We start from the raw sequence: 12,858 nt of genomic DNA, 5'->3' as shown, positions 1-12,858 counted from the left end.
TATTTCCAGGAATATTTTTTAAAAAAATAAAATCTCCCCTTACATTTCCTGTTTCCTATGCAAACCCTTAAAAGAAAGAGTATCAAGCTTAAGGATAACAGGCAGTATGAATATCAAAAAACATATATATATGAGAAGAGCAGGCTGCTACATTTCTGAGGAAGCAGGACTAACTAGTGCTGATCAAACTTTACATGAGCAACAATACATACTATGAACATGTACCTTTGAGGTTTGTCTATGCACCCAGATGTTCCCTCATGGTGGCTGAAGGCAAGTTTTTGTTTTTTCCCCTTGAACTCACCAAAAGAAAAAAAGCAAAAGTCCTGATGCAAGATTCACCTTTTTGGCCTATTTATTTTTTAAATTTTAATATTTTCCCCAATTACATGTAAAAACAATTTTAACTTTCATTTTTTATAATTTTGAGTTCCAAATTTTTCCAATCCTCCTTCCCAACTCCCATCATCAAGAAGGCAAGAAATCTGTGCAGTCATACAAAACGTATTTCTATATTAGTCATTGTTATGAAAGGAAACACAGAACCCCCTCACCCCCCCCCCAAAAAAAGAACAGTATGCTATGATCTGCTTTTAGATTCCATCAGCTCTTTCTCTAGAGGTAATTTTTCATCACAGATCTTTCTGAATCGTACTAGATCTTTGTATTGCTGGAAATACCTAAGTCACCTGCAGGTGATCATTTTACAACATTGCTCTTAATGTGTACAATGTTCTCCTGGTTTTGCTCACTTCACACTGTAAGTCTTTCCAGGTTTTTCTGAACGTATCCTGCTCATAATTTCAATAGCATTCTATCACAATCATATATCACAACTTGTTCAGAAATTCCCCAATTGATGGGCATCCCCTCAATTTACAATTCTTTGCCACCACAAAAAGTCTCTATAAGTATAGGTCCTTATCCCAATCCTTTTTTTTTTTTAAATCTCTTTAGGATATAGACCTAGAAGTGGCATTGCTCAGTTAAAGCTCCCAGAATTGCATGGCTCTTTGGGCATAGTTCAAATTTCTCTCCAGAATGGATGGATTAGTTCACAATTCCACCAATAGTGCTTTAGTGTCTCAATGTTTCCACATCCCCTCCAATATTTGTTATTTTCTGTTTTTGTCCTATTAGCCAATCTAATAGGTGTGAGATGGTCCCTCAGAGTTGTATTAATTTGCATTTCTTTAATCAGTAGAGATTCAGAGTATTTTTTCATATGATTATAGATAGCTTTGATTTCTTCATCTGAAAATTACCTGTTCATATCCTTTGACCATTTATCAATTGGGGACTGACTCATATTAATATAAACTTGACTGTTATCTATATTTGAGAGATGAGGTCTTTATCAAAGAAACTTGCTACCAATTTTTTTCCCCAGTTTTCTGCTTTCCTTCGATTTTGGTTGCATGTGGTTTTATTTGTGCAAAACCTGTTTAATTTAATGTAAACAAAATGATATATTTTACCTCCTGTAATAGTCTCCATCTCATTTGATAATAAATTCTTTCCTTATCTATAGATCTGACAGGTAAACTATTCAATGCTCTCCTAATTTGCTTATGGCATCTCCCCATATGTCTAAATCATGAACCCATTTTGACCTTATCTTGGTACACAGTGTGAGATGTTGGTCCATACCTAGTTTCTGCCAAACCACTTTCCAATGTTCCCTGCAGTTTTTGTCAAACAGAGTTCTTGTCCCAAAAGTTTGGGTCTTTGGGTTTATTGACCACTAGATTACTATGGTTATTTCCTGCTGTGCACTACGTACCTAATCTATTCTACTGCTCCACAACTCTGATTCTTAGCCAGTATCTGATTCAGGTCTGGTGTGCCTAGGCCACCTTCCTGCACATTTTTTTTCACTAATTTCCTTGACATTCTTTGACCTTTTGTTCTTCCAGATGAATTCTGTCATTACCCTTTCGAGTTCTGTAAAATAATTTTTGGTAGCTCGTGTGGCACTTAGTGTATTAATTTAAGCAGCACTGTCATTAAGCTATTAATATTCTTCCAATTGTTTAGATCTAACTTTGTGTGAAAAGCATATTCTGTGTTCATGTAGTTCCTGGGTTTGTCTTGGCAGGTAGTCTTCCAAATATTTTATATTCGTTGACAGTTATTTTAAGTGGAATTTCTCATAATGCCAGGATTTGTTGGTAGTATATAGAAATGCTGATGATTTATGTAGGTTTATTTTAAATCCTGAAACTTTGCCAATGTTATTAATTACTTCAACTAGTTTTTTAGGATTCTCCATGTCATGGCAACTGCAAAGAGTAATGGTTTTGTTTTCTCATTGCCTATTCCTTCAATTTCTTTTTTTTTCTTTTGTTGCTATGGTGAGCATTTCCAGTACATTATTGAATAATAGTGGTGATAATGGATATACTTGCTTCACCTCTGATCTTACTGGGAAGGTGTCTAGTTTAGCCCCATTATAAATAATACTTGCTGTTGGTTTTAGATTAACACTACTTTATTGTTTTAAGGAAAGCTCCATTTATTGCTAGACTTTTTAGACTTTTTAATAGGAATGAGTGTCGTATTTTTGTCAAGGTTTGAATCACATGGTTTTTGTTGGCTTTGTTACTGATATGGTCAATTATGCTGACAGTTTTTGTAATACTGAACCAATCTTCCATTCCTGATGTAAATCCCACCTAGTTAGTGACTGCTGTAATCTCCTTGCCAGTGTTTTACTTAAAAATTTTGCGACAATATTCATTAAGGAAATTGGTTTATAGTTTTCTTTCTCTGTTTTGGCTCTTCCTGGTCACATCATATTTGTGTCATAAAAGGAACTTGGGAGGACTCCTTCACCTATTTTCCAAGTAGTCTATATAATATTAGAATTAATTGTTCTTTAAATGTCTGGTAGAATTGACCTGTGAATTCATCTGTCCCTGGGGATTTTTTTTTTAGTGATCTCATCGATGGCTTGTTCAATTTCTTTTTCTAAAACAGGGTTATTTAAGTGTTCTACTTCCTCTTCTGTTAACTTGGGCAACTTATATTTTTGTAAATATTCTTCCATTTCACTTAGATTGTCAGATTTAATTGGCATATAATTGAACAAAACAGCTCCTTATAATTGCTGTAACTTCCTCTTCATTGGTGGTGAACTCACCCTTTTCATTTTTGATACTGGTAATTTGGTTTTCTTTTTTCAATGAAATTAACCAATCGTTTACCTATTTTACCGGGTTTATTTTTCATAAAATTAGCTCCCAGTTTTATTCATTAGTTTAATGTTTTTCTTACTTTCAATTTTATTCATCCCTCTTTTGATTTTTCAAGACTTCCAATTTGCTGTTTAATTGAGGATTCTGATATCTATAAACATTTATCTCTTCATTCTCCAACCCTGTCTTCTCCTATGCAAAAAAAATTAAAATATTCATGACTTGAGAAATCATGACATTCTTGGTTCCTTTCTCTTTCGACATAAATGACAGCATGCCAACTGGCCAGGTAATTTCCAAAATACCTGTCAACACCTTGTATTCTTAGAAATTTGCCTAGTGTTTAGTTTAAGTCACTTGCCCAAGGTCACACAGTCAATATGCGGTAGAGGTAGGATTTGCATTCAAGTCTTCCTCACTCCAAGGCCAGCTCTCTACTATTCCACTCTGCCTCATTTCCAACACAAAAAGAAAAATTCAACAAAATCACTGAATATAAAGAAAATCCTTATAGACTCAAATACTCATATGAGTTATTATGTAAAATCCCTGTAAAATCAAATACTTAGATGGCTTACCAAAAAGAGTTATTAGTTCTGGAAAGAGTCAAGGCCCAAATTAATTTCTAATTTGGAAATTAAACAAATTTAAATTTTCCAAGTTTAATGATTTTCAAATTAAACAGCTAAAGCAAAGTCTTAAGAAGTGATTTTGGTTTCTTCACCCATGAAGTACTCTACAATTGTATATGGTTACTAATGTAGTTATGGAGAGACCCACTTGAGAAATATGCCTAACTTCCAAACACATAAATTTTAATGTGTATTATTTCTGAAAATATGATGAGGACTCCAATGATTAGAAAGTTCAGTTTGGGAGGACTGAGGATCTAACTCTAAATACAGAAAATCTACTTTCAAAATAATTGTTAGATTGGTGCCTCCCCAACAATCTCCTGCCAGCCCCTTCACCCCACCAAAAAGAAACCTTCAATTTCTTCATGGCTATGATAAAGAAAAATAGATTGGAGGTTTCTCTATAATGAAGAGAAAAAAATATGGAAAAAGTAAAAAACATGTTAAATAAAGATATCATTCATAATCTTACTTTTAAGAATATCAGGGAAAGGTGGATAATGTGTTTTAAGATTTGATTTGCCAAGGAAAATGTCAAATGCTAGAAGGTCTTAGGGAAAACACATCAATTAATGCATTGTTGGTAGAGTCATGAACTCATCCAGTCATTATGAAAAGGAATTTGGAATATCCTTCCAATGTCACTAAACTGTGTGTATCCTTTAACTACTACTAGATTTACACGTCAATAGGATAAAAGAAAGAGGAAAAAGATTTATACGTATAAAAAATATTTGTACCAACTCCTTTTGTGGTGGCCACGAACTGGAAAATAAGGAGTTCTGTTGTTGTTGCTCAGTTGTTTCAGTTATAACCAACTCTTCCTGACCTTGTTTGGGGTTTTCTTGACAAAGACACTGGAGTGATTTGACATTTCCTTCTCCAGCTCCTTTTACAGATGAGGAAACTGAGGCAAACAGGGTTAAGTGACTTGCCTAGGTTAACACAGTTAATAAGTGTCTGAGGCCAGATCTGAACTCAGGAACTGGGCCAATAAGAAGGGTATCCATCAACTGTGGGGTGACTGAACCAATTACGGCACATGAATGTGACAGAATACTTGTGTGCTATAAGAAAATGATGGAGACAGTTTTAGAGAAACCTGGGAAGACCTGTATGAACTGATAAAAAGAATGCAGTGAGCAGATTCATGAGAACAATTTCCATGACAATGATTTATACAACGTTGTGAAAAGAAACAACTCTGAAATACGCAAAAGCTCTGATCAATGGGTTGATCAACTACAGTTCTAAAGGACTCATGAGGAAACAGAGGTGACAGAGAGATGTATGTTTTTTTTACTTGATTATGAATATTTGTTACAAAGAATTTCTCTTTCCATCATTTTTCAATGGGGGTAGAGGAGAGGTGAGAGGTAGAGATGAAAGACTTTTTAAAAATGTTTTAATGTTAAAAAATTATTTTTAAACTGAAAAGGAAGGGAAAGTATTGTCTTACATATAAAACTTTATTTTTCCTTGCCTTATTCAAGGTTAAATTTCAAGTTATAACATTAACCAACATGTATTTGTATATAATCATCATTTATCTATTACATGTCAACTATGTGCTAGGCATGTGGCTACAAGAACAAAAAAGAAAAAAGAAAAACCCCAGTCCATCCCCTCAAGGAGCTTTACTTTTCATTGTTGGTGGGAAGGAGAAATTAAGAAGTTAAATAGCTCTAGCCACTGTTTCTTTTTCATTTTTGAATCACAATATCACCAATCTACAGTTGCTGGGACTTCATAAGGTCACCCAGTCCAACCTTTTTATTTTATGAATAATGAAATTAAGAGTCTAGAGAGGTTAAGGGATATGCCCAAGATCACTTCAAGCAGTAAAACTGGAATGCACATGAAGGTCCTCTAATTGAAAATCCATCACTCTTTCCTCTCTACCACAATTCCTTCCTAAACAGATTGCATAAGGAACACCTAAGATATGTTATCCAAAGTTTGGGTATAATGTAGAGTGAGTAAGGATATAGCTCTAGCATCCAATTTAAGACTGTTAAAAATGTCATTATCAAATCTCAATAGTAACATTATTTTAAATAAAATATCCTTTTAAAGTACTTAATAACTCTGAAATAAACCATTAGTGTTTTCACATTTAATATCTAGGAGAAAATATAGAGAACAAAATTTAGTATCTAGCAGAAAAATGCAGTGAAAAATTGATTTCTGTTGCTAGATGTAAAAAAAAAAACCTTAAAATTTACTAATAAATGCTTTTAAAACTCTCTTGACAACTTTTAAAATAATTGACTTCCTAAAAGTTATAGCAATTCTAATGAGTAAATACAGATAGACTTCAACAGTTCTCAGACAACTATCCACAATATCCTTTGAATATACACACCCCCTCTCCAATTAAAACACTAATAAACGAAATTATTCCACAATCAAGCACTAAACATATATACTCTCTTTAGCCCTTACTCAAAGCATATTATTCCAAGGTATTCTGACATTTACAAGGAGATTTTAACTTACTAGAAATGTTTGCCATATTTAAAAAGTCTTTGAAAAGTAAAAAGAATGAGGAATATCATGGAAATAATCCAATAATTTAATTTTGTCATTTAAACAACTTTTAGCTTATTAGCACTGTAACGATGACCAACTGTGAAAGTCTTAGCTACTCTGATCAAGACAACAATCCATAATAATTCCAAAGGACCCATGATGAAAAATGCTATCCACCTCCAGAGAGAAAAATTATGAACTCTGAATGCAGGTGGGAGTTTGCTTTTTTACTTTATTTTTCCTGCTTTTTTTCTAACGTTGGCTAATAGGTTTTGTATGACTTTATGTGTATCATTGATATCAGATTTCCTGCAGAATGAGATCTATATTCTTGGACCTGGCCAACACAAATCTGTCTTGCTGGACTATGCTTATTTGTTCTGACAGTCTTTTTCTGAGTCCAGTTTGGGACAGTGGGAAAGAGAAATACTAAATCCCTAAAAAAACCCAACTAATTAATTATAAAAAATCAATGGCCCCCTTGGCATATATGTCTAGTAATGGAATCACTAGGTCAAAGGTTATGGACATTTTCACCTCTTTATCTGCATAATTCCGAATTGTTTTCCAAAATTGTTTTCCAAAACTAATTCACAGTCCTATAAAAAATGCATTCATGGGCTAATCTTTCCATAATCTCTACAATACTGACTACTTCCACTTTTTCTTATCTTTGCCAATTTGCTGAGTTTAAGGTAAATCTAAGCATTTTTTAAAATCTGTATTTCTCTTGTTAATAGTGATTTGGAGCATTTTTTCACATAGTAGTTAATAATTTGCAATTCTTATTTTGAGAATTGTTCATATTCTTCAATCAACTTATTTGCAAAAAAAGGACTTTCAAGTATTTTTGATAAAAAGAGCATAGGTATTTTTCATGAAATGCCTGCGTCATATGAGGGCTTGAGGAGAAGAAGAGCAAACAAACACATGGGAAAGGGTGGGGAAATGGGCTTCAGAGAAGCCTGAGACTTTGCTGAACCAGGACGGAACCAGATGAAGGCGGGCTGAACAAAATGGAGGACAGAACCAGTAGAGAACAGTTGCAAGGAGAACCAAATTCCAGATACTGAATAGAAAAAAAAAAATGTGAAGAACTGGAAGCCAAGGGAGTGACTCTCTGCTGAGGAATGGCTAAACAAACGGTGGTTCATAGATGTAACGGAGTGTTATTTCACCATAAGAAATTATAAAAAAAGATCATTTCAAAGAATCCTGGGGAGTAAGAACTGATGCAGTGAAATGAACAAAAGAACAACTTATACAAGCACAATGCTAAAAAACAACAACTCTGAAAGACTTCAGAATCCTGGTCAAAGTCTCTGGAAGACCTACATAAACACTTAGCCATGACTTGACAGAAAGGGGATGGATTTAAAGAACAGAAAGAGATACATTTGTTAAGCACAGCAACTACATGAACTTGTTTAATTTGATTAGATCTACTTGTTAACAGGGTTTTTCCTCCAATGTTTTTAATTAGACAGGACAAGGGGACGGGGCAAAAAAAGGACGACTGAAACATTTTTTAAAATGTAAAGAGGAGAACAGGAGAAAGTTCAGAAGAAATCACAAACAAGGAGGATAGTGTTGAAACATATGGGGACAGTTTAGTGGATAGAGCACTGGCCCTGGAGTCAGGACAATCTGAGTTCAAATCTCATCTCAGACTCTTGACACTTACTAGCTGTGTGAGCCTGGGCAAGTTATTAACCCTAACTGTCTCACCAAAAAAAAAAAAAGAAGTAGAAAAAGAAAGTAACATGGAAATTATTACACGATTTTATTTTTTTAAGAGCAAGGAGTAGGAAATGAAGACTAAGTTTCATACACAATCTTCTTTTTTGTGTTCTGTTGTATATATGGAAATACTGTTTTGTTGTTCGAGTTCAGAATAAAAATTAAAAACTAAAAAAAATCATTGCTGCCTATCCATAACCAAAATCACCCTACTACATTTCACTGAAGAGTCCTTCCTGCTGTGGGAACAGATTGTGACCTTTTAAATACTTCAATAGTTCCCCCAAATAGTGATGTAAAGGACTCCCAAAGCTTATGGTAACTCTCTAGGCACTTGATATAAGTGTACTGCTAAGAATCCATCGTTTTTTGGGTGTTCTATTCTCAGAAAGAAAGCTGAGAGGATAGAAAAGAAATAAGAAGCATGAACATTTGAGTAACTTACAAATGACTAGAATTCTTAAGTTGAGAGAACTGCTGATCTAATGGTACACTTTAGAACACCACAACAGGAGGCACTTAGATATTAGGTAACTCCAATGTCTATTTTCCTGAATATCTGGAAAATCCCATCCTTTTCTCCTCCCCACTCTCCCTCCCTGTGCTTTCCAACACTAGGGCTGCCTCTTCACTCCCCCATGGGATCTGATACAAAAACCTATCCAACAAAAACAACTAATTCTTTCAGTAAATGACTAAGTGATAAAAATGAACTATCAGACACCTAAATTATATTAAGATGCTGCTTTTTGAATGAATGAGTGAAAAAGCATGTGTTAAACATTTACTATATGTCAAACATTGTGCTAAGTGCTTGAAATATAAAATCAAAACCCTTGGCTCACATTCTTATTAAGGCAAACACATAAAGAAGAGTTTCACTGCAGGGCAGAGAGCAAAGCTCTCTGTGGTCCATAGGGTGCATCAGCAGATCAGATGATAATGCCAGGGGTCCTCCAGGGTAGGACAAATGAGAAGGTCTTATAGGTAGGAAGGTGCACTGTCAAGGCAGAGAAGACTGTCCAATATCTTACCAGAAGGACTGTAGTATGAAAGGCTATGTCTGCTCTGAGTAGGCAAACTGGAGGGGCCTGGCCCATGGGTAGGGCAAAGGAGGCATTGCTAGGAATATGGTCCAATAAAGCCTGTTCCACCTGAGTCCTCCAGTAAAGAATTTTATAAATCAAAGGATGTTTGGGTAAATATTGAGGAGAAATTTGTTAAGTATAAACAAAAGGAGGTTTCAAAGAGTTTAACTCGGAGTAACATTCCTAAATGTCCATGATTTCCTGAACCTTTCTGATTGAAAGCAGGTGATTCTACTACACAAGGTAAGTTTTTGTAAAGGCAATAATATCTTACTATTACTTCCCTATTTGTTGGATGTTAAGGCTGGGAAGAAAAAACAAAGTTTAAAGTCAGCTCCCTAATTTCAACAAAATGTTCAATGAAGTAAAATAAGAAAAATCACTAAAGCATTGAAATGCTACCTTAGATCAGAAGCAGTCATTCGAGTCCAAATGGAATCTGTCTCACCTAAACTGATATCTGATTAAAATGAAATAAATTCTACCAGGTAATTTTTTATACACTGCAGAACTCTAAAAGTTCATTCAAAGTACATCAAAGAAACATGTACACATGCAGAAGTTCTTAAAAGGGCTGGATTCTGTACTGCAATCTGTAGATTTGATTAGACAATAGTGAAGGTAGATACAGCAAGAAAGATGTTTTTGATGTTATTTCCACATTTTACAGAAGGAAAATGAGAAAATACTTTGCTCCACATGATGAGAAAAAAATTAATGAGGATAGTACTAGCTTTCTTTTGTTGAATACTTAGGAAAGGGCTTTTACCTTTCAGAAAACAGTAAGTAAACCACCAATGGCTCTATAGTTATGTATGTGGCTTAAGTTCAAAGAAACATACACCCTGATAACAGGTGCTTACTTCAATGAACTTCTCTAAAACATCCATTAATATTAATTGCCTCCATGGAATGATTTTCTAGGAAAAGATTTGAGTGCTTTCTAAGAAACCATGATCTTACAAAGTAAGATAAAATACTGTGAACAGTGCAGACAGTTTCCTAAACCAAATGCTTTAGAATAAGTACTGATAAGGAAATAACACTTTATAGAATGTTCTAGGAATTAATCTACTTTCTTACACATTTTCTCCCTCAGACAAACATGAATCACAATGATATATGACTACACTTAAACCAAGACAAAATAGATTTCTTACCAACAAATCATCAAGGAGTATGGAGTTCATTTGTACTTTATTTGACACTGGGTACTCAACTACCCCTTATTTCCCACAGTGCTCAATTCTCTGAGCTTTACTTTAGATTGACCAAGTCAAGTCTTATTTTAATTAATACCCAGTGCCAAAGGAAATGAATTCAAATCTAAACAATTTAATCATTCTAAAGAAAGCTTAGATTGCCTGGTGGGTATTTGTGGTATCTTCTCATAGTACCACAACAAATATTAGAGAAGAGGAGGGAACAAGTATTTATTAAGCCCCTACTATGTGTCTTTTACTGAGCTAAGTGCTTTACAAATATCTCATTTGATCCTCACAACAACTCTATCAGTTAGGTGCCATTTTATGATTGAAAAAACTGAAGCTGATGGAGGTAAAGTGACTTGTCTAGGGTCTCACAGTTAGCAAATGTCTGAGGTTGGGTTTGAACTCAGATCTTCCTAAAGCATAGCACTCTACCCACAGCAATACCTAGCTGCCTATAGTACATATTTTACTGTAACCAAGTACTTTTTACCTCATACTCAAAAACTACTCTGTGTAATTGAATTTTGGGGAGAAAAATTAAAGCATACTTACTCTACGGGTTCTTTCCACATCACCACATGGCAATCGTTTTACAAAGTCAATCCCAGTTAAAGGTGTTCCAGTTGGAGGTAGCAAGATAGAGGCATCCATCATTAAATATTCCACATTCATGGGCTTAATCTATTAAAGAGAAATTAAAGTTAAGCATGGAAGTAGGAGGTTGCTTGGCAGATTATACTGATCTTATTATATTAAAGAATAAAAATAAAATGTCTCAAATTAAACCAAAATTCAATAAATACAATGCCTTGATCCAACTCAATAAAGAGTATGCTGTTGAAAAAAAAAGTTCCTCATGCTATATTCAATTGCAAAGATAATCTATTGGTTATTTGCTATCTCCCCACATTACCCATGCAAGCACATGAAATCTTACCCTCAGCACTCCCCACTATGACAGTCAGAATAAGTTTCATCTTTTCCAGAAGGTCACCTTAATCTCCCATGACTCTCCCATGTCACTCTCTTAACCTAAACTGTCCTCTTCCTTTTCTCTATTCAAACCTTACCCAACCTTCAAAGTCCTCCTCAAATCTATCTTCTCCATGGAGCCTCTGATAACAATTTGAATTGTTCAAATTGAACCCACCCAGGTCTTGACTTTCTCTAAATCCGTATTAAATTTAGCACCATACAATTAGTGTTTAACTAGTTGTTCCATGTGGGTGCTACCCAAATAGACTCTAGGTTACTTAAGGATAGGGGCCATTTAAAAAAAATTCCATCAACACAATTTATTCAGCATCATTAGGAGCCTAAAGGGTTCCACATAAGCAAATGTTTTTAATGGAAATTTATATAAAATACATTGTATATTCCCTGCCTTCTTTTAAGCAAACATTACAAAACATAATTTAACTTCTCATGATTTGGGGTTATCATTCTGAAAACAATTACTATACTATGCAGCAATACAGTTCTGCTTTTAATTTTTTCCTTGAATCTTCCCTTAATGTCAGCTATCCCTTTTTCTACTGTCACTGACTGCCTCTAGAAAATACTGTATCCTACCTTTCCTCTATCCTCCTCATTTCACTCTATTCTAATTGGCCAAGGGCTGGAAAAATCAGATAAGCAGTTCATCAAAAGCTGTATAATAAACAAGAGTTCTGAGTGAGGGGTCTAAAGTAAAATACTTGACTTAGTGTTGGGGCTTTAGACAGAGTGTTGGACTTGGAATCAGGAAGACATTCTAGTTCAAATACAGTCTCATATACTTCCTAGCTGTGTGATCCTAGGCAAGTCACTTACCCTCTGACTAATTTTTCTCAACTGTATAATGGGGACAATAAATAGCACCTCTCTCTCAGGGTTGTTGAGAGAATCAAATGAGATAATATTTCCAAGACACTCAGCACAGTGCCCAGCACACAGTAGGTGCTTCACAAATGCTTACTCCCTCCATCCCTCCACTCCAAACTCAGAAGTTTGTTGTTTTTTAAAATTTCCCTAGAGAGGCTTTCTTCTGAGGTTCAAAATTACCATCAAGCTGACTACTAAAAAAGGTATGAGGCATGGTCAGATTAAAAATTTCAATTTGAAACACATTTGATTAAGTGCTTTTACTACAATTTGTAAAGTATTGTTCCACATGAGGTGATACAAAGATAAAATTTATCTTCAAGATGCTTACAATCTAATAGAAGTCAGGTACAACATGGATATAAATATGGTGATAGGTAGAACACGATAAAAGGAAGGGAGAAATTCAAACAAAATGTCATAAGGAAATTTGAGGAGGGCAGCTTCATGGAGAAGTGAGAATCTGAAGTGGGTATTTCACTATAAGATTATAATAGATGGGTATGTGATTGGAGAACTTTCCACACATGGGGGTTAGTATCTGGAGTATCCAGGATGGCTCAGGTGAAGAGCTAGTAGCCCATCCAATAGG

The 12,858-nt window shown here is 34.7% G+C and overlaps 1 protein-coding gene across 11 annotated transcripts in view; it reads right to left on the bottom strand.

The window, feature by feature from the left end:
• The window catches only part of CLEC16A (C-type lectin domain containing 16A), a 227,408-nt gene that overhangs the window by 115,717 nt on the left and 98,833 nt on the right, over positions 1–12,858 (bottom strand). For all 11 annotated transcript variants that reach the window (XM_072609236.1, XM_072609193.1, XM_072609219.1 and 8 more), the window contains one exon: positions 10,956–11,084. In XM_072609236.1, the coding sequence (XP_072465337.1) occupies positions 10,956–11,084 (129 nt within the window). The remainder of the gene's footprint in view (positions 1–10,955; positions 11,085–12,858) is intronic.

The sequence above is a fragment of the Notamacropus eugenii genome, chromosome 1 (genome assembly GCF_028372415.1).
Source record: "Notamacropus eugenii isolate mMacEug1 chromosome 1, mMacEug1.pri_v2, whole genome shotgun sequence".
NCBI classification, from domain to species: domain Eukaryota; kingdom Metazoa; phylum Chordata; class Mammalia; order Diprotodontia; family Macropodidae; genus Notamacropus; species Notamacropus eugenii.
This window is presented reverse-complemented; position numbering and strand designations above follow the sequence as displayed.